Source organism: Dysidea avara, chromosome 7 (assembly GCF_963678975.1).
Source record: "Dysidea avara chromosome 7, odDysAvar1.4, whole genome shotgun sequence".
NCBI lineage: Eukaryota > Metazoa > Porifera > Demospongiae > Dictyoceratida > Dysideidae > Dysidea > Dysidea avara.
In genome coordinates, this window is record NC_089278.1 from 8,678,980 (window position 1) to 8,702,546 (window position 23,567).

The following is a 23,567-nucleotide window of genomic DNA, read 5'->3' on the forward strand; positions in this document are numbered from 1 at the left end:
CTGAAGGCATCAGTCAGTTAGTTACTTACTCAGTCAGTCAGTCACTAAAATATTCTGTTAAATTTTTTTAAATTCCGTAGCAACTTGTTGAAAACATTTCGGGTCGATCTCAAGGCTTGTTTGGGCTTAGTTTAGCCTAACCAATACTGCTTCATTGTCATCTAGGAAAAATGAGGTAGGTGATGTTTCTTCATGGGCCATGCCTACACCTTTGTGGTCCCCACTATACAGTACTATCATACTGTATGATAGTTATACCATGGCCACAATATATATGCCCAAGCCCAGAGGAGGGCAGACACATTTTAAGCGCTGCTAAAATATATTATACAAATGGTTCGTTTATAACATGCTGAAGAACACTAAGCTTACGACATAAGTTACCACATAATGTTTATTGCTGCTTCGTATGGCATGCAAAAGGCTGAGGTAATTGCATACGATGTACATGACATTGTTAATATTTCCATAAACCAAAGGGTATTTAAAAAACCAAACATACCATCTTAAAACTTACACTAAACCCAATTTGATTATTCAGTAAACCCCATTCAATCCACCATTTGCTAGTTTTGTATTGGGTCTATTGAGGCTCACGTGAAATACCAAGTGGAACTATGCAATTAAGCAATAATTTCACATAGCACTTGAAATGTGTCTGCCCTCTTCTAGCCCAAGTACTAGAATCCAAGCCCTAAGTATAAGTGATATATACCTAATAGGTGAAGAAGACAAACCTGCATTCACCACATTACTTTTATACAGAGGTTTGAAAACATCAATTGTGGGTTTAAATTGTGGGTACAAAAGAAATGATTGTGGGTTTTGTTGGTAGTAGTGATATCATTTTAACCAACTAACCACTTTGTGGATGCCTAAAGTAACCTAAGGTGCTAAAACAAGTACTTGGTAGTATAGGTTGAGAATGTCTGGGCCATCTTGTCATGTGGTTGAAATGTACTGTGTAGAAAAACAATCCCCACATTGCAAAAACATTTATTTAGTGATGCTTAGTAACTGAACTATGTACTAATGACTCACTCAATTATTTTCCTTCAAAACAATGCCTAGTCTTCATGTTAAACTCAAACCTACAATGCAAAAGCTCTATATAAATAATCAAAGAGAATTGATGCTTTGTAACTTCTGCTTCAGCATCAAAGGCAGTTGTGGTCAGGGCTATATAGTCTGGGAAAACCAGGCTTATCGCCTATTTTAAAGTATCGAGAAATGCCAGTTTTAAGTATTTAGTGTGTTGTAGCTCGCCAATGGTTGAAGCTATGTGTATCAAACTTTCACACATTTTATACCAATTCCTTACCTTCCAGAGCATCCATTGCACAAGTAGCTAACAGCTAAGGTTCCAGCATTTTAGATAGTTTTTGAACCAAGGTTGGCTGTATCAGGTGAGCTCCAAATGAGGTGGGAGGCAGGGGCCCGGAAGGAGATGCTGTTCAAAAATTGAAGAGGAATGTGTAGGGATGAATCAGGCCAAGTTATGGGCCATTCAGGTCTCAAAACTGGCTTAAACGAAAGGAAATTCACAGCACAGGTCTTTAGTCAACACCACAGAGCTGTACAGCCACATACAGCCATCCCCAGGCTGACCATAGCTCGACCATAGCTCGATTAAAGCCCCACAACATATGTATGGATCACCAATGTGGGGTTGGGAAAAGCAGCCAGCTAAAGCAGACCACTCAAGTCTAACTGATTATGATCAATAGTTTATTCATGTAGCTTTGTGTTCTTGGTGAAAAAGCGAATCTGCTGACATGGGCAATAAGACCGGTTTTCCCAGATCCAGTCACATATCATGATATCACTCTGTGGTCAGGGCCATACATGAAATATAGCCTTTTGGTTTCCTGTGATCTGAGGTGTCAAAGTGGTATATGAACGCATACCATATCAAACCAAACCGTGTCAAATTGCTTTGAAATGGACCTACTAGGGATGTGGGTTTGGTTTGGTTCGCTCTACTCACCCTGTATAAGCAGCTACAATACTGCAGTTTTTAATAAACAGAATAAAGATACAGCGAACTGTACAGCTAAAATGGCAACTGTATTGATAGGTGACAATATACCTTGAAAACTACAAAAGGATTCGAAAACAAAAAAGTTAGTATAATTAACCAACTCCAAGGAATCGAGAGGTTGCAATTAAGTCTTTATCACGCCTACTAGCCTGATAACAATAGAGAGCTGCAATCCTTAAACTCTACCACCAATCTCTATCTGTACTTTGATGAAACTTATGATTGTGGGTTTAAGTTTTTGGCTGGATGGAGCAGGCTAATTAAGCCTTCATAGTGTAAATGTGACTCAACAATCAATTTTGATTGCATGAAGCATAGTATAAACAGACTGTTAATTAAGCACAGATAAGTTTCAACATACCCCTAATATTGACAGTGATGGTCTCACTATCACTTCCAATAGGATTAGTTACAGTACATGTGTATGTTCCATTATCACTTGTAGTAACACTGTAAATGGAGAAGTTAGCACGGAACACTGCACTAGTACTATTATGAGTCACTGTAGTAAGTTTGGTGGACTGTACTATTGGACCACTATCCTTCCTCCATGTGAATGTGTCTGGGGGAGAACCTCGTGAGGTACAGGACAATGTGAGGGGAGAACCAGCATAAACTGACAAAGCAGATAATGATGGAGTGTCTATCATTGGAGCAGCTGTGTAGAGACAATCAGAAATACAACTTTATAAAGTATGACAACACATACAATCCACTGATATACCATTGCTGCTTTCAAGAGTTAATAAATCCAATACTTACACATATAGGCATTATTATTCACAATTATTTTTTATTGCTGGCCATTGCAATTCGATAGAATGGTAGTCATGTAAATAAAAATTAGACCCTGATTGGATAAAAACCACAACTCTGAAGACGATCAAACCTGGGACTACCAAAAGTCAGATCAGTATCACTATATGCTATGCCATTGCCAGTTAACCACTCACCTACCTTAGTTCCTACCTTTAAAATGTGAACCAAGAACAGCCTATAAACAACTAGGTAAACAAGCAACAAAAGCTGAACACAATCCTAACCCCTGACATTTGCCTGTGAAGTAGTGATGCACAGATTAAATTGGTAAAAAAATCGGAAATCGGTTTATCAGCCAAATTTCAACAATATCGACATTGGTAATCATTAGCAGATTATAATTTTACTGACCCTGATGCTATTGTTTTCATAAAAATAAGACAAAAATAAAGTTTTCAAATGACAATTTTACAAAATACATGTGAAATTTTGGTAAACATAAACATCAGATCAGTTGGGCACTATAGAATTTTAATATCGGCTAATTTGATAATTGGTAAATTCTCTTAACTATCTGCATTGAAGGTAAGGATTGGGGCACAAAGCACCCATCCCAGCAAAGCCGGGCCAACCTAGCTTACCAACTTAGTGTGCTTGGTGGTTGAGTTATGACAAATGACTGCCATACAAATAGCAAAACAATATTTGTACAGCTGCCATACAAGTAACCATTTTGTTTACTATTTTACTTATAGCACTGATTGTTGGCTTCATCAACCTTATTAATTCCAATGAATCTTGCATAGTGGCTTGATACCAACATTACTTAAAAGAAATAATTGCTTCAGTCATAGTGACTTTGAATAGCACAGTATAAAAATATTAGTTGGCAATGGAAATTCATTAGCCCCTTACCTGAAAGGACATCATGAGGGCAAAAAGTGGCTAACTAAATTGTAAATTTTAATAAACAGATCAACAGGTAAAGCTACGATGGGTCACATATTTGATTTTCACTTTAAATATTACTTCATTACTAAACTATTCAGTACTGAAATTCTGAGCCTTTGGGAGCAAGGGAAGTCATAATGGTGGCTTTGTATCATACATTAGTTTATATTTTTGATTTATTCTAAGCGTTTTTTTTTGTTGTAGTTGTTTCTATTGTGTGTGTATGCTTATAGGCTGGTTTCCCACAAACTGCCTGCATTATTGCCTGAGTTGGAGTGCCTACAGTAGCCTGCCTGTGACTTGCTGTGGTTGGCCTGCGACTGTAGCAGGGATGGATTAACAGAGTTCCTTGGATACATATACATGAAATTGACAAGGAGAAAACATCCTGACCACCTGGCAGACTCCTGTAAGCGTTCGAGTATTAATCGGATGGCTGCAGGTTCTAGGCTGCCTAGGTCCAGTCATGGATTTTTTCTCCTTTCTCCACCTTTTCAAACACACTTTCTGTTACAACTATAAACAGGCTGTAGGACCAGGTGTCCTACAGACCTCAATACATTAAAAAAAAAAAAAAAACAGTTCGCAACACATCTGTATTTTTCCATATTAATTTTAAATTTTAGTGAACCTTGGAAATGACCCTGGCAGCAAAAGCATGCCTTAATTTGTCACAACACAGCACGTTACAGGTGCTTTAGTGACACTCTACAAAGCGTGGTATACTTGTAGACCTCATGCTTGGCTTCTTCATGCCAGTGTTTGCCTGTGGTGTTTGTTTCCATTAACAAATCATCCTGCCTGTGATGCTGGAAGAGCAGGAAAGGTTGAACCTCTCCCAACTTTACGATGGCTGAGGTACAGTTGTTGTGATATTAGCAAGGTACGTCTCCATATTGTTTAAAGTGCCCCCTGCCAATACCCTGGTAATAGTCACAGGCAATGCACAGGCAGTTTGCGGCTATATGGAAACCAGCCTTAACTTGATTGTTTTGTCTTTTCCTTTTTGGTGTGTTTTTGGTTTTTGTTTTGTTTTGTACATATATTTGATTGTAATGTGTTTGTATTTATGCCTCTGGCAGGGAAGAACTGCATATTTCCAACCATCCAGAGTTTAAATTAAATCAAATCAAATTGATAATAGAAAAGGATTGATTCTCTTCTCCAATAAATAATGGAAAATCCCTTCTCTGTTATTCACGTATATACTCTTAATTTTTGTCATGCTAGTTTATTGTCAAGTAGCTAAAGTAGGAGCCAATAAAACCAGTGTGCCACACCAAGAGTAAATTTACAAACACGATTATCACATATACAGTCAAACCTCTAATCCGACGCTCAATGGGAGCCATAAATTTTGCTGAATTAAGGAGGTTGTTGGATTATCAAGTCACCTCTGTAATCTGACATTGTACAATATCTAGAATTATGTCGGATTATGTAGTAAATTACAGGTGAAACGGATCACACAATGTTTTAAACATGAATTGATTTTAGAATTTGCAAGTAATACAGCTTTTTTCTATTATTGTCAACCAATTAAATACTTTGGTTGCTTAAAAATTATTTTCTGTGATTGTTTTTAATGCTGCTATTATTTTCTGTCAGATTACAAAGGTCGAAAACAATGTATTTCCAAGTCTAGGGAATCAAATTTTATGTCGGATTACGGAATACAGAGGTGTCAGATTACAGAAGTTGTTTTCTATACAAATAGTGTTGGTAAATAACATTTTGGTCGAATTAGAGAGGATTCTGGATTACGCAGGTGTTGGATTAGAGAGGTTTGACTGTACATGCATACATAACTTGCATCCCTATATCATGTTCCCACCCTTATGTATCACTAGATGTATCAAGTGACTCACTTCTTCCACTGAAGTACACACCCAATTTCCTTGTCTGGTTCATCATTGAACTGTTCATTATGACACATGTGTAAACACCTTCTACAGTAGTAGTGAATGCTCCACACTGCCATAAGTTGATCACTCCAATATAATCAGTAAGATTTGCTGCTTCTGACTGGATCAAATGAATGATGGGAGGTTGGCACAGTCCATAAGGTAACTGAGCTCCATTAAAGTACCATAAACCCAGGTCAGCATTATCATCAGTACCAGTAGGTCCCAGTCCAGACGCACAATGAGCAAGTAGACCATTTGTAGTACCAGTAATGTATGAAAAGTCAGTGAGGAGATCACCAGTAACAGTTTGATCATTACCAATCACCATTCTAACCATTGCAATACCTAGCGGGTACATACCAACCTATATAATATTACATTTGGTAGATTACTATATACTACTAGTATATTAAAAATTATAAATTTAATAAATAAAGTAGGAATCCAAACGATAAAAAGTAGTGAAACAAGAGAAGAACAATGGTAGCTATTACAGCATAGCTCGGTGGGAAATCCCTACTTTGGCATGATAATATAGCTATTTTTTTGTGTTCAATGCCAAAGTAGGAATTTCCCACCGAGCTATGCTGTAATAGCTACCATTGTTCTTCTCTTGTTTCACTACTTTTTATCATTTGGATTCCTACTTTATTTTTAAATTTATAATTTTTAATATACTAGTTTGTTTAGTTTTTTGTTAAGGCATACAGCTAGCTATAAACATGTGACTATTCTATTAGGGTGAATGCTGTGTTAGAGTATCTCGAGGCAGCCTGCAATACGTCCGCTTGCCAAAAAAGGGGCGTGGTTTCGATCGATTATGGAGTATGTCGAGTCAGCCTTCCGAATTGAAGGTGTGTGGTCACTGAAATACAGCTGGTGCAAAAGGGGTGTGTCATCGTGGTTTCAATCGATAGATCGATAATGTGTAGAATGAAGAATGGGCGTGATCTTGTGACCTATCGTGAAGCTATCTAGTACCAGTACGTCCGTACAGTATCCTCCATCATAGATTATATCAGTAAGGAATATAATCTATTCCTCGGTACAGTAGCATAGTCTAAACGTCTTAAATAATCTTGTGGCATCTATTATGTTTTTTTAAAGAAAGTGTTGATACGGAAAATTAATGCCTCGATATGGTTTCGTTGGATGAAGAAGACAAGCAGCCTGATTGAAGATAAAAGAAAAGACAAGGCGCAGAGGGCACACACTCGTCGGAACCCCAAAAGGCACATCCCACTGGTGAGTTTGTTATTGTGGCATAAAATGGTGGCCGTGCGCTGCTTCGTTTGGGCTCTAGGCTTGCGACTGTGGTCAGTGAGTGAGGCAGTGAGGCAGTGAGGAGAAAGTTCGAGTTTTGGCGATTTTTTAAATTAATATCCAGCCACCAGTAAGCGTTTTGTTGTATTCAATGCTGTTTTATGTACTATATGGACTAGTACTATTCCGTAAAGGTGATTTTCGTCTCGTAAGATATCTCTAGGATGATTTCTAAAGGTAGAATTTTTGGCGGCATGCGAAAATTTCACCTGGATTCCTACTTAAACGGTACGACCGTACCACTTGATAAGTAGAAGGAAAAATTGGAATTTTTAGTTGGATAGACAAAAGGTAGTGAAACAAGGAACGTGGTGAAACAAAGAAGGCTGCCTGTGCCTGCAGATATACTAATGGAAATTAAATCCCTGAATTTCAGTATATAACCATGACTGAATCAAAGATTAAATGTCCACTAGTATATCTGCAGGTACAGGAAATCTTCTTTGTTTAAGTATTCTTTTGCTTCACTTCTATTTTTCTTCAATCCCTATAGTATGTTCACGTTGAGCTGAATCCTCAAAAACATTTGATTGATTGATTGATTGATTGATTGATTGATTGATTGATTGATTGATTGATTATTTATTCACAGTACTCAGCAAAGCCATTCTTCCATACTGGAGTACACAAAAGACACAACACATACACACATAGCACCACCAAACATACAAAACTACACACAACACACATATACTAACAATTATTACAACTATATTATCAGAACAGTTCAAGGAAAGTCAATAAGGTGCTGGAGCAGACCATCACAAAAATTACTTACATCATCAAATAAACTAGATGGCGGAAGTCGTATCATGTTATCGCGAATCGATACTTCGCATTGTCAGTGAAAAAACTGGAACACAAAGGAGACAAGTCCATGATGTGTGCATTGTATGTACTACGGTTGGCAAAAAGGCACATCTCGTGATGAAGCGATATAAAATAGTGATTACATCAAGCCCATAGCCTTATTTATAGTCGAGTTATGCTTGGCTAGCAGTGCATGAAATAACAGTCCGGACACTGACAATATCTGGTAAATTACACTAGTTGTCAGGCCATAACTGAATTTGTCCCGAAATAGAATCCTTTCAAGGTTTAGCACTGAAGTTTAGAGTGTGATATTAGGCGAGGAGGGAGGCCAAGTGGCATTGGCAAGTAATTGAGTTATGTGTTTATGGTTTGTGGTGTGGCCACAAAGCCATGCCCAAGAGACCAACAGGTTACAGTGCACATATTGTGACTTAGGGTAGTTGGAAAAGGCGGACATGGTCAGACATGGACAAGGATATTTTTTAAATACACCTTTACATTTACAAAACAGTTATTTTTCATGCCTAACGTTGTTTTTACAGCAGCGTTTGCTTCCAGACCCAGGTGTCGATCTTGTCATAGTGCTTATCCATTTATAAGCGCATGTGCGAAGGATCGACTAGCACTCTAAAGACTATATAGTGTTGTAAACGTGCTCTAGAAATCTAATTCAGTGTTGTAGAGATTAAGCTGGCATGTCCCAGTCTAATCTCGTAGGCCAGGCCCTTGAAACTCTCAACGCTTGGTATAAGTGCCTGCGCCTTATACTAAAAGGCGTAAGATTGGCCTGCTAAACTAAGTTGCATGGGGCATACAAGCTAATCTCTACAATTATATAACTCTGTATTAGACTTTAGAGCATGTGTACAACACTGTATGGTCTTTGGAATTCTGTGGAGTGCTGGTCTAGTCCTTTGCACATGCGCTAATAAATGGATAAGTGCTATGACAAGATCAACACCCGGGTCTGGAAGCTAAGACTGCTGTAAAAACAACGTTAGGTATAAAAATAACTCTTGTATAAATGTAAAAGTGCCTTTTGAAAATGTCCATGTCCATGTCCAATCGTAAATGTAAAATTTCTAATTTTTTGTTTGTTTACTTTGATTGTACAGAGGTTTTTCTCATACTATTAACAGATGGAACATAGCTGACACTGAAGTCACTTCATGTTTTAGATATTGATAGTTGGTCAGTCGTACTTTCTGTAGTGACTAGCTGAGGTGCTTCTGGAATTGCTCTTTGCTTTTTAAAGATGTATAATAGGTGGAACAGCTGAAAACTAAGCGGAATGGCTATTTCACATTTGAGTAATAGATGGTTGGGGCACACGTTCAGTTGTAAAATTAATTTTTGTTATGGGACTGGTGCCATTCTTTCCTTTGATGCGGCATGCAATGGTTAGCCAGTAATGAACTACAACAGCTACAAACATGCATATTATAACATATAGACAAACCTGATATACGAAGTGTTAATGGTCCACTGGTATAGTCAACACCACCAATGGTTGCAGTACAAGTGATGGTACCAGCATCCTCTGCAGTTAGATTATTACCAGTTACACTTTGTGTCGTCTGATTTGTAGGAAAACATGTTGGATTACCACTGTTATGAGCAGGGTTAGTGTAACATCCTGTAGTGTTCCATTGGTAATTGATTGCTGTAGGTGTTGACCCATCACTTGCTGTTGCCATACATGTTAGAGTGACACTACTCAATATGGGATAGTCATATGTGTCATTAGATCCACTATCTTGTGTACCAGCTGGATTACTGACAATGGTGACTGTAGCAACTACAAAATAGGTTGGCATAGCAGAACATATACAACAAACTTTGAACAGGACTGGTACTATTGCTATGCAGTGTTCCCAGTGAGGACAGCAAGGAGCTTTGTAGCTGTTTAATTGCAAACACAGCTTTGTCTTCACTCTATCTTGCTGACCAATGATATCACAAATAAAAAAGAGGAGGCGAGATAGTGGTGTGGCTATGTGAGACTAAGTTGAGGGTAACTTCTGGGTAATAATCATGCTGGCTTGCTGTACAGTATAGTGTCTTTACCCTTGGGTATGTAACAGTCATCATACATGTTTTACTCCACATGTATTATGATACCCAAGAGTTCCAAGGTTGTATTACCCTGTGATTAATGATTACATAGAGTAACACATGTACAGATGTTTCAGTACTTGTCCATTTACGTAAAATGGCAATTTGAAACATGTACGTGGCAACAGGTCTTTGTTTATCAGTTTTTTGTGTTATTTAACCAAGTGTTCAACAGTTGCAGTGTTGGGACAATTACTTTTAGTAACTTGTTACATATTACATATTACTTACAACTGAACTATTTAGTTACAGTTACATATTACCCATATAATAAAGTAACTATAATAATATTACATATTATATTACTTTGTGTCCACAGCCTTAAGCTGTCACATGTAAAACTACCACCTTATCACATGGCACGATTGCGTTGTTGGACAATGTGCAAATCTTGTAAGTAAGAAGCTGGTGAATAAACTTCATTCAGTAGGCTTTGTTACTTCATTGTGGCTAGGCATTACTCAGTGGATTACTAACAAGATTAGTAACTTCAATACTTGTAGTAATAATATTATGTAATATAAGACTCAGTACAGTAACTTCATTACTTAGGTAATGCATTACGTTTGTAAGTAAAGTAACTTGAGTTATATTACCAGTTTTTATAGTATATTTCATTATAATGTGACTGGATCTACGAAAACCGTTCTTATCGCCCAAGACAGGAAGTTTGATTTTTTCACACAAACACAAAGCTTAATGAATGCACTATCAAGTTTCACTGCCACAGTCGACCAGAGCAAAGTGGTCTGCTTTTGCTGGGTGCTTTTTTAGAGCACAGTGGCGAGCCGTACGAGTGGTCTGGGGTCTTGATGGAGCCCTGGCCAACCTGGAGATGGCTGTGTGTGGCTGTACAGCTCCGTGGTGTTGGACAATGACCTGTGCTGTAAATTTCCTTTCATTTTAGCCAGTTCTGAGCACTGAATGGCCTATAACTTGGCCTGATTCATCCCAGCACGTTTCTTTTCAATTTTTGAACACCATCTTGCCCGCCTTCCAGGGCCCCCGCCTCCCACCCTTCTGGAGCTCGCCTGATACAGACAACCTCGGTTTAAAAACTATCTAAAATGGCGGGAAACTTAGCTGTTGACTACTTCTTCAGTGAATGATCAGGAAGGTAAGAAATTGTTGTGAAACGTATGAAAATTTGGTATGTGTAGCTACCACCATTGGCCAGCTACAACACACTGAATATTTAAAACTGACGTTTCTCGATACTTTTAAATGGGCGATAAGACCGGTTTTCCCAGAGACAGTCACATATTACTTTGTTACCACAAAAGTAATAATTATTACATAATGCGTTACCCCTAACACTGAATAGCTGTACAAGGAAAGTGTATGTTTAATAATACACACATACAATAATTTAGTGGTCTTTAATATTGTGTATAATATTGTACAGTAATATCAACATTCACCATTCATCAGATGTTTAGGGGCCAAAACACTACCATGAACCAAAGTAGTGGCTCATAATAAGGATCCCTCTGAAAATTTTCAACCCTTAATAGAGCAATCATCTAAAGATCACCTTAAAAAATCAGACACAACACCCAGAAGACCTATTACTGATCACTAAGCTTATGCAATCATATTTATTGCAGTAAAAAAGGACTTGGTGAATGAACCATGAAAGCTTTTATTCCCGTTCTTCTCGTTTCTCCACACATCCACAGTGGGGAACATTTTTTCACTTCAAGTATGATGTATTTAAATAGCACAAAAATAACTACTCCATCAATGCCTAGCCAATGGACCAGAGTGGTTGAAGGAAACCGCTTGGGAAACCCTGTGGGTGGGGCTGGCATCAGGAGTTCGATCCCCGGACTAGGAGCAGCCAGTCTCTTCCCTTATCCTAACAGCTTTCTTCTGGTAGGTTAGCTAGGCCAAGTCACTAGTAAAGCCAATGACCAAGTCCACATGTGGGCCATGTGGTTCACCACTGGCTATCCCCTGTATCTATGACCAAGTCCGCGTGTAGTTGGAGGGCAATCAGGATTGGGCCATCTTCTCAAAGTGAAATGGCACCCATTAGTGACTTTTTTTTTACATTTGCTAGACATTTTTACTGAAAAATCTATACCATGATAAAGCAGCTGATTAAGAGATGAATTCAGTAGATGGTGCTCAAATCAAAATGATCAACATCAATAAAAACTACATACTATACAGATTGCATGTAAAGTAGCTGAATGTCTCAGTAGGTACTGTATATTAATGCAACTAACTACCCCTCCATAGCTGTATTGGAAGGTAACTTATTTCTGATCCATTTTGTAAAGTGTCTAATACATTGGTCTCTACCTACAATTACACCAACAGTAGATAGTGCAGTACTAAAAACCATAACTTCTGTAAACAATGCTAGTTTTTCCACCCACCTCATTGCAATATTAGTAAATGACAAAATCAATCCAGTAACTAAGGGAGTTTGTTAAACACAGAATACGGAATAGCGGAATAAGCAAAACTTACCTTCTGCAGATTATGCAAATAATTATATAGTCTATAGTAGTTATACTTAGTTACTTTGCATGGCACGCCATGACAATGGATAAACAACAGATGGATGAACATGAAATAGGACGAGCACACAACCAATCCTCCTAGAATGATCTACCTTCACTAAAAATACTTACCTAGACCCCTTTAGTTTCAGCATGCCACACCATAATGTACAGCATGCAAAGTGTACTTTGCACACCATAATGTGCATCATGCCATATAAAAAGGTCCACTTTTCTTCTAAAAGAACCTACCCAGAAAAAAGTCCGGCTATGGCCCTGCAGTGGTTGTGTTAGTCTTTAAAATGGATTTCAAGATGCTTCAGGTTTGAAGTGAACTAAGGAGAGGTAAGTAAGTTTAGCGAAGGTAAATCGCTTAGGATGATTCGTTGTGTGCTCATCCTATTTAATGTTTGCCCAGCTGCTGTTTAACCATCATCGTGGCATGCCATGTAAAGCTGTTACAAGGTGAATAATCACTATAGAGTAGGTATACAACTATTTGCATAATCAGCAGAAGATGAGTAAAAAATCCTAGTAACTAAACTAGATGGAAATTTTAAAAAGGGAAATAGGAATCTGTAAAATTCACAAAACAAGAAGGGATTGTGGAATTGTAACCACATCCCTATTTTGCTTCAATAGAACAGTCAAAATAAGGATTTGTGGTTTACATTGATTTTATTGTTTTGTGGGATTTTAATGATTACTATTTCCAGAGACAAATATAACCGACAGTCACTGCCCATTTGCTGTCCAAATTGTCTGACCATAACTCACATTTGCTCAGACATAATGCCATAGCTATCAAAAGAATAGGAATGGAGCCTAAGGAATACAGTTTATCTGTTTTTGGTTTATGGCTGTACTGCTAATCATAAGTACCACTTGGTTGCTAGGAAACATTACATTCTTACAACCCAAGGGAGGTGGCCATGAGTGCACAAGGCCTACTCCCATTCAATTAGCAATGTTACAGTAGCACACAACAAGAGCAATGAATGACGTAAACAGTTACCGGAATTAATAAGTACAAACATTGTAACTATATCTAATTATGCTTTAAAAGCAAGAATCTTCAATTTTGTGCCATATATACTACAGCTAGACAGATTCTGTGTACTATTCTCTATGATTCAGCTTGAGTAACAGACGTCGCAATAATTAAAACTAACATTGCTTCCCTTAATGATGCATATCTGAGCAAAATTCATGTTACAAAAGCAAAAAACAAGTCATAATTTATACTAGGAAAGTAAATAGTAACTAGAGTACTTAGTTACCTTTTGAAAAGTTACTGTAACTGTAACTAAGTTACATGGGATAAAAGTAACGTGTAGCTATAGCTAGTAACTAGTTACTTTTCTGAAGTAACTACCCCAACTCTGGTCATATGCAACAACTTGCTGAGGATTGGAACTACCAGCTCCAGCTATGGGGAGTGACCTACTAGTGATGATCTCTGGGAGACTATATGAGTCAAGCCATGATCCTACAAATGTTCAAGTGGTGGTCACTAAGATGCAATAAGGGGAGGAATCAAGACACGCGCGCCACACCGTGAGTATATTAACAGGAAGAAAGAAAATGCAATTTTCACACCTATGTAACTCTAAGATCCCAAATCCGATTGGAACCAAATTTGCTAGAGAAGTGCCGTCCAGTTAGGAGAGTCTACATCCAAAATTTGAAGAAAATCGCTCCAGCCATTTCCGAGATACGAGTGAACAAACTTTCGTATTAATTTCTTCGTTTTTTTCTTCTACTTCATTTCGCACACTTCGCAAAATCCGCCATAAAACACGAATGTGTGCTCGAATCAGGCTGAAATTTGGCACACTTGAAGGGCTCATTAAGGCGGATCTCAGTACCAACTTTGGTAGGAATCCGATGAACATTCACGGAGTTATGATCGATTATTCGCGTAAAATAAGGTCGAAGGTCTGTCACGCCCACAGGGTAAACCCCTTGAAGGAATGAGCTGAAAATTGCTATGTAGATGGAGTAACCATCGTAGGAGTGCCTTTTTGTGGTTTGAAAAGAATCGAGATAAAAACCATAGAGATATGACACAAAACCCAACCTGTGTGACAATTACGCAATCGATTTTTACGAACAATTACGCAATCGATTTTTACGAATAAAAAAACTATTAGTTTTCATGCCTACCAGGCAAACTGCTAAGAGCAATGAGCTGAAAATCGGTGTGTAGCTGGAATAATCATCATAGGAAGTCCTTGCAGCAGTACAAAAGAATCGGATTACAAACCACTGAGTTATGATTTGAAACCCAACTACGTGTAGCAAATGCAAGATCAAGATACTCTAATAGAACAGTCATCCTAATAGAGCATTTGGCTACATTTATAACTTATTCCATTAAAGAATTACATTACACTGCAAGTTATTCTGTAGGAAGTTCAGCTACAAACAGTTAATCTTATAGATAATTCAGCTAGAAACAAGTCACCCTGTAGAGAGATCAGCTAGAAGAAGTCACCTTGTAGAGAATTCAGCTACAAAGAACCACCCTGTAGAGACTTCAGCTGCAAACAATTCACCCTGTAGAGAGATCAGCTAGAAAAAAGAATTTACCTTGTAGAGAGTTCAGCTCCAAATGTAGAGAGTTCAGCTGCAGACAAATCACCCTGTAGAGAGTTCAGCTACGAAAAGATCACCCTGTAGAGAGTTCAGCTAGAAGAAGTCACCTTGTAGAGAGTTCAGCTACAAAGAACCACCCTGTAGAGAATTCAGCTACAAACAAATCACCCTGTAGAGAGATCAGCTAGAAGAAGTCACCTTGTAGAGAGTTCAGCTACAAAGAACCACCCTGTAGAGACTTCAGCTGCAAACAATTCACCCTGTAGAGAGATAAGCTAGAAAAAAGAATTTAACTTGCAGAGAGTTCAGCTCCAAATGTAGAGAGTTCAGCTGCAGACAAATCACCCTGTAGAGAGTTCAGCTATGAAAAGATCACCCTGTAGAGAGTTCAGCTAGAAGAAGTCACCTTGTAGAAAGTTCAGCTACAAAGAAACCATCATGTAGAGAGTTCAGCTGCAAATAAATCACCCTTTAGAGAGTTCAGCTAGAAACAAGTCATCCTGTAGAGAGATCAGCTAGAAGGATCACCTTGTAGAGAGTTTAGCTACAAAGAATCACCCTTCAGATAGCTCAGCTACAAACAAGTCACCCTGTAGACAGATCAGCTAGAAGAAGTTACTTTGTAGAGAGTCCAGCTACAAAGAAACCATCATGTAGAGAGTTCAGCTGCAAATAAATCACCCTGTAGAGAGTTCAGCTACGAACAGATCACCCTGTAGAGAGTTCAGTTAGAAACAAGTCACCCTGTATAGAGATCAGCTAGAAGAAGTCACCTTGTAGAGAGTTAAGCTACAAAATCACCACCATGTACAGAGTTCAGCTGCAAACAAATCACCATGTACAGAGTTCAGCTGCAAACAAATCACCATGTAGAAAGTTCAGCTGCAAGCAAATTACCCTGTAGAAAGTTCAGCTGCAAGCAAATCACCCTGTAGAAAGTTCAGCTAGAAACAAATAACCCATCAGCTAGAAACAAGTCACCCTGTAGAGAGAAGAAGTTACCTTGTAGAGAGTTCGGCTACAAAGAAACCATCATGTAGAGAGTTCAGCTGCAAATAATCACCCTTTAGAGAGTTCAGCTAGAAACAAGTCATCCTGTAGAGAGATCAGCTAGAAGGATCACCTTGTAGAGAGTTCAGCTATAAAGAATCACCCTGCAGATAGTTCAGCTACAAACAAGTCATCCTGTGGAGAGATCAGCTAGAAGAAGTTACCTTGTAGAGAATTCAGCTACAAAGAAACCATTATGTAGAGAGTTCAGCTGCAAACAAATCACCCTGTAGAGAAGTCAGCTACGAACAGATCACCCTGTAGAGAGTTCAGATACAGACAATTCATGCTGTAGAGAGATCAGCTAGAAGAAGATACTGTACCTTGTAGAAAGTTCAGCTACAAACAGATCACTCTGTAGAGAGTTCAGCTATGAATAGATCACCCTATAGAGAGTTCAGCTACAAGCAATTCACCCTGTAGAGAGCTCACCTACACAGAAATCATCATGTAGAGAGTTCAGCTGCAAACAAATCATCCTGTAGAGAGTTCAGCTATGGAAAGATCACCCTGTAGAGAGTTCAGCTAGAAGAAGTCACCTTTTAGAGAGTTCAGCTGCAAACAAATCACTCTATAGAGAATTCAGCTACAAACAAATCTCCCTGTAGAGAGACCAGCTAGAAACAAGTCACCCTGTAGACAGATCAGCTAGAAGAAGTTACCTTGTAGAGAGTTCAGCTGCAAACAAATCACCCTGTAGAGAGTTCAACTACAAACAGATAACCCTGCAGAGAGTTCAGCTAGAGTCAAGTCACCCTGTAGAGAGAATCCTGTAAAGAGTTCATCTACGTACAAGCAAATCACCCTGTAGATAGTTCAGCTACATTTCAAGTCACCCAGTAGAGAGATCAGCTGCAAATTATCCTGTGGGGATTAATTGACATGTAATAAATATATGCATTATATATATAATTTGTACATTTAGTGATAAAATCAGAATGAGTTAAAGTATTTATAAAATCTGCTTCATCTTTTTCTTTTTCCTGTGGTAAAGAAAAAATATATAGGTTAAAAAGCCCCAAAGCTGGCCATGGGCCAGCTTTGGGATATACAAATACAAAAAGAAGTGAAATCTAATCAAAAACAGCCAAGCTGTAAAAAAAGGAGTGCGGCCCTTGAAAAGGCTATGGTGAAAAAGATGTGAAATTCAAGGTGGCGACCAAGAAATGGCTGTGATGGTAGGTTAATGGTAAAAAATTTAATAACAACAATTCAGGTGAATTTTGTGCCAAGACCAAGCGGCACCAAATTCACCTGAATTGTCGTTATTAAAATTTTTACCATTAACCTACCATCACAGCCATTTCTTGGCCGCCACCTTGGATTTCACGTCTTTTTTCACCATAGCCTTTTCAAGGGCCGCACTCCTTTTTTTACAGCTTGGCTGTTTTTGATTAGATTATCTTTACAGGACATGCATGGATGGTGTTTTCCTTCACCTTCCTGTCCCAAAGGAAGCATCATTGAGAACATCACCGATAGTGGATCGCGAGATGTCAGTTCCATCCTTGATGACAGGCTCATCACGAGCTTCACCATGAGACTGGTGAAGGGTTTCTGGTGTGCTTACTTTTCAGGAGAAAGAGGAATTTTCTGCAGAAGAGGAGCATGTAGAGGAAGTTCTCGAGCTCATGAAGCAAGCATTGCTGGAGGAACGAGGATAAAGGAGTCATAGGAGGAAGTTGTACGTTTAAAGACTGAGTTAGTACAACAACAAGTTGCGCTATAAACCCACAGGATGATGGAGTTGGAGAAAGCCAGAGAAGTGGTTCCAGTGAGAATGAGGCAAGATTTGATTGAGGAATACCATGCTGGCATAATGTCCAGTAATTTCTCAGGCCCAAAGATCTATAAGATAATGTCAAGGCTATGGTGGTGGGATGGTATGTATCAAGATGTCATTAATTATACCAGGAGCTGTCCCCAATGTGTCATTGTCACTGGTTCTGGAAGAAAACAGCTTTCGCCTATGCATTCCATCCCGTCCCTTTCAGATTGTCAGAGTCAATATTATGGAGTTACCTGTAACAGCTGGGGGAAATCACTGGTGGAAAGATTTAATAGAACTTTTAAAACTATGCTAAGGAAACATGTAGGATAAATACCTTTCAGGTGTACTGCTTACCGTAATACTCCCCATTCTTCTACAGGAGAAAAGCCATCATTCCTATTGTTTGCCTTTGACTGCCGCCATTCCACAGAAGCTGCTGTACTACCCACTATAGTATGTTCACGTTGAGCTGAATTCTCAAAAACATTTAATAACTCATGGATGCAATTACACACAATCTTGAAGTTTGGCTCATTTGTAGTACTGCTTGACCCGCTAAAAATATTTCAAAATCTTGTTGTTCAAATGTTTGACATAATATTTATGGCCAATCAAAATGTTCACAATACATTTCCTATGGGGAAGCAATATAAGTACAGTGTCCATTACAGCCCTTTCCCAAACTTGTAATGGAGCCAAACCGTACGTGCCTGTTGTTGACAACTTTGCTGTTACCAATAATAATCTGGTTGGCTGAAATGTTAACTCTGTTGAGAAGAAAATCTACTTTTAGTTTTTAGCTGTTTTTCAGGATTCAGCTCAACGTGAACATACTATAAGCCACCAAGCCTCACTGACATCTCGGATTACAGAGGAGAGTTAGTGTTATCTTTATTATCTGCCAGAGCTTTAGCAAAAAAATCAATAGCTAAAGCATAGCAAGTTCAACAAGCTGGATACAATAAATAGTCCATGCCAAGCAAATTGAAAGTTGGTGATTGGGTACTAATTCACTTTCCACAGGAGGAAACTGGGAGACAACGTAAGCTATCCAGGCCATGGCACGGCCCTTATCGTGTCATTTCATGTGAAGATCCAGACATCACAGCTGTGAAGATACACTTCCCTAGTGATCTACCCATTCAAGTGCACCAGTCAAGAGTAAACAAATGTCCACCATCAATGCTAATGACTTTTATTGGTATGAAGGAAAATGATCTAAGCCAGGAAGACCACCTGTATTAAGAGATGCTCCAAGGGATTCTGGTGGAAATGAGTTAGATGGTAATGAAGACCAAGGCAGCATAATTTGATATCTAGCAGGAAGAAGCAAAAGACTAGGAGGAGCAAGACTGCTACCAATAAGACTACGAATGTTCATTGTCCCTACAACATAAGGAGTAGACAACCTAAAGGGGAAAAGGTCCACTACTTATCTGACAACGCTCAGGACAAGCTTGATGAGGGAGGGGATGATGTAGAGAACTGATCATGACTGTCACCTGATTTCTACTGATAACAATAAACAACGATTTAGAAATAATAAACAGTGTAATACTAAGGTCATAGGTCAACCGAACTTTGGGTATATAATGCTGTACTCTAACTGTTTCAGTTGTATAGTAGTACTGAGTCATTGTGATAGATATGTTGAATAAGACTATGAACTATAAGTTTGAGTACAAGGAAGGGGTCTACTAAGCTACATTAATAATATTACTAGTTACAGCCCTCAAAGTAATGTGTACTACGTAACTCAATTTTTCTGGGAGTAATATGTAACTGTAATTTTCTAGAAGTAATATGTATCTAATCCAAAACAATTGAGCTGTAAAAAAAAGAATGCGGCCCTCAAAAAGGCTATGCAAAAAAGATGTAAAATCCAAGGTGGCGGCCAAGAAATGGCTGTGATGGTAGGTTGATGGTAAAAAATTTAATAATGACAATTCAGGTGAATTTTGTGCTGCTTGGTCTTGGCACAAAATTCACCCGAATTGTCGTTATTAAAATTTTTACCACTAACCTACCATCACAGCCATTTCTTGGCCGCCACCTTGGATTTCACATCTTTTTTCACCATAGCCTTTTTGAGGGCCGCACTCTTTTTTTTTTATAGCTTGACTGTTTTGGATTAGATTTCACTTCTTTTTGTATTTGTATAACCTATCTTTTTTTCTTTACCACAGGAAGAAGAAAAGATGAAGCAGATGTTAAATACTTTAAATATTTTTGATTTTATCAGTAAATGTACATATTACATATATATATAATACATGTATTTATTACAGAACTCTCTACATGGTGGTTTCTTTGTAACTGAACACTCTACAAGGTGACTTCTTCTAGCTGATCTCTCTACAGGGTGAATTGTTTGTAGCTGAACTATCTACAAGGTAACTTCTTCTAGCTGATCTCTCTACAGGGTGATTTGTTTGTAGCTGAACTATCTACAAGGTAACTTCTTCTAGCTGATCTCTCTACAGGGTGATTTGTTTGCAGCTGCATGAACTCTTTACATCTCTTGAATTCTCTTTAGGCTGACTGCTCTATTAGGATGCCTGCTCTATTAGGATGACTGCTCTATTAGAGTATCTCGACCTCGTACTTGCTACACCAAGTTGAATTTTGTGCTATAACTCCGTGGCTTTAAGTCTGATTCTTCTACACCATTGAAGAGCCTTTCTAAGATGATTACTCCATCTGTATAGTGATTTTAGGCCTGGCAAGTAGTCGTTTTTTATTAGCTAATCTCGATTGCATAATTGTTACGCACTGCTGGTTTTTTCGTTGTATCTTCCTGGTTTTTAGCTCGATTCTTTCAAACCACAAAAGGTTTGAGGTTCAATAATTAACCTATTCACCACCGATATTTAGCTTCTTCTCAAGAGTGGTTTATCCTGTAGGCGTGACAACATATTGGTGTTATTTTTCGTGAATAGTCGCTAATAACTCTTTGCCTGTTTATCATATTCCAGCCAAAGTTGGTATCGAGATGCACCTTTATGTCCCCCTTCTGTGTGCCAAATTTCAAGGCAATCGGATCTGGTGTTCGCATCTTATAGCAGTTTTTGTAAGTGTGCGAAAAGAGGGAGAAAATTAAAAAGAAAAAAAAACTAAGAAACTAAGCCAATTTTTGAAGTCGCATATCTCGGGAACGCTTGAAGCGATTCCGCTCAAATTTGATATGTGGAGTACTGAAATTGGCGAGCATGTCCACAGCAAAAATCGTCTTGTTTCATCAAGGAAGCACAGAGCTACGGAGGTGTGAACATTGCGTTTTCGTTCTTCCTGTCAATATACTCACGGGTGTTGTGCGCTGGCTTCTTGGGTCGCATGACACACTACCGTTTGTCTCGATCTGTATCATGTTACATTCTATTGTATAGAAGTAACTAGTAATATGTAACATAATATGTAACGAGTTACATTTTAAGAGTAGCGACCCCAACTCTGGACACATTTTGGTGTCTATAACACTTCAGTTTTTACAGTGTGGAGAACAGCACGTACCAGCATAGAGTCCCGGTGCCAAAAGTGGCAAGCATTGTAGAGCTTATAAGAATATTTAAATGCCAGAACAAATTTCTTAGAAAACAGTTGATTTAGTTGACCAGGACACACTGTAACAAGAATGTCGCATTTCCTATCCTAGATAGCTAACCAACTGATCCGGGGAACTGATCATTATTAGCAGAATATATGTCATGTACAGTTCAAACAGTGGGCTCCCCCTCTACTTTTAGACATAGAGATAATGCACTGCCAACACCAGTTATGGTCGAAAAGTGGGCAGGAATTTGTCCGCTGTCCGACCGTTATCATAACCCTTGGTATTGTATATAGATAGTCTACCACACATACCTTGTGCAATACTGATGTTGACAGAGACTGCAGCGAATATCAACACGAAGTATAATTCCAGAATCATTCTACCCAAGAATCAGTTCCGACGCACACTCCGCGGCGCGGGTCTTGGCCAGCAGATTTGCACAAATTAATTGTTCCAGTAAAACTAATAGCTGTTAAATTAACATAATTATGTAACTCCGATGTCTCTACGTCCTTTGCATGCGGTTGGCTAGCCCACCTGGAAGTTTCATTTCGTGCCCACCTGCCACGCGCCCCAATTAAAATGTCGCACGTGACTTAAGTTATATTTATAGACCAGAGCCTGGTTAGATCTATGGCTTGGTTCACTGTTTACACCTGCTCTTAATAAAGTACGGTCCACTACTTTTTCTAACCCGTGGTCTAGAACGGCTTTGAAAGACTTATGGTGGCTAAGATTATTATGTCACGTGCACTTTATTTGGGCGCGAGGTGAGGACATAAAAAATACTTCCAGCATAGTTTCCAGGTGGGCGAGCTGCCTATTGTCTATAACTATACAACCATTTTGGTCGGCCATATTGCTGTGCAATTTGTCGAAATATGTAGCTACACGCCGGTTGTACTGGAAAGATCGAAACTAGCTACTGAGCGCGTTTCATACACGACAAACGAGGTGGATGAGCGTAAGTATCTTAACATTTATAACAATGTATGGTGGATCAAAATTTCACCATACAACGCTAGTGTTGCCGACTTACGGAATAATAATCAAGAAATTACGGTACCTATTTTTGTTACTATGGAGATGGAATATCTCTTGTAAGGACACAGAGACGTCGAAAGTTATCCAGCTATTAGTTTCACTGGGACAGTTTGTAAAAGTCTACTGACCGAGCTAAGACTCACGGCCTGGTAGAATGATTCGGGAAATATTGTACCCGCTCGTGTTGATATTCGCTACAGTCTCAGTCAACAGTAGTGCACAAGGTAATTTTTTGTGGTACACTGCCTGTCACATTTGGTACCGGGAGTCAAACTAGCTGTTCAACGTATTTCTGCTCCAACAACTCAGTATACCCTTGAGTAGAGGTACCGGCATGGAGGCACATTTACATGCGGGCAGGCGGTGGTCCATTTCCATTATGAGATTGGCAGCTTTTCAAACCATTGTTTACCTGGGTAGCTACAACCATAACAAACTGCTTAATTTTCAGCTTGTAGCATAAGTCGCCAATTATCGGCACTTGTAAACTACAGAGGCTACAGGGTATATGGAGGCTAGCTACCAAGTTAAGAAGTTCCACAATGGGTTGTTATATCTTCTAAAACATTTCTTAGAATCGTTTTCATTCAGTGTTAAAGCGCTATACAAGCTAAGCTGGTTTAACAGGGGCGGATCTAGGGGGTGGGCTTTGGGGGCTAAAGCCTCCCCCCCCCCTTCACTTTTAGGCTTTAGTTAATCAATATGCTGAGGATTATAATGAAATTTTGTCTTAGCATAATTATATGATCACTAATAATACAAATACTCATAACCCACCTTATAAACATCTTTCCAAGTGTTAGTGCTAAAGGTTATGCAACAAGGACCCAGATCAGCATTGGAAGTGTACAAGATCAAGATACTCTAATAGAACAGTCACCTAACTACTCTAATAGAACATTCAGTGTAAGCAAAAAAAAGTTTGTTCTGTTATGGAATTTTTCCAAGTCTTCCTGCGCCTATACTGCCAGAACTAATTACTATCATAATAGCTATTTTCCAAAAACTGCGTGATTGGAACTCTACCTATTTCTGCCATCGAAGCAAGCACTGTAAATAGTTTTTCTAACCAAGTATGTAATTTATTGATTGTTTATAATTAGTATCTGTAATGTATAATATGTAATTGTAACAT

At 38.6% G+C, this 23,567-nt stretch overlaps 1 protein-coding gene across 4 annotated transcripts in view; it reads right to left on the bottom strand.

The window, feature by feature from the left end:
• Positions 1-21,858, bottom strand: part of LOC136261312 (uncharacterized) — an 84,483-nt gene extending 62,625 nt beyond the window's left edge. For 2 of the 4 annotated variants that reach the window (XM_066055290.1, XM_066055288.1), the window contains exons 1-4: positions 21,700-21,858; positions 9,254-9,592; positions 5,620-6,003; positions 2,403-2,699 (exon numbers count right to left, since the gene is read on the bottom strand). In XM_066055290.1, coding sequence (XP_065911362.1) covers positions 2,403-2,699; positions 5,620-6,003; positions 9,254-9,592; positions 21,700-21,766 — 1,087 coding nt within the window. In that variant the 5' untranslated portion in view covers positions 21,767-21,858. The remainder of the gene's footprint in view (positions 1-2,402; positions 2,700-5,619; positions 6,004-9,253; positions 9,593-21,699) is intronic. The other 2 variants (XM_066055291.1, XM_066055292.1) reach the window with 2 other exon arrangements.
• Between the last annotated feature and the right edge of the window lie 1,709 nt (positions 21,859-23,567).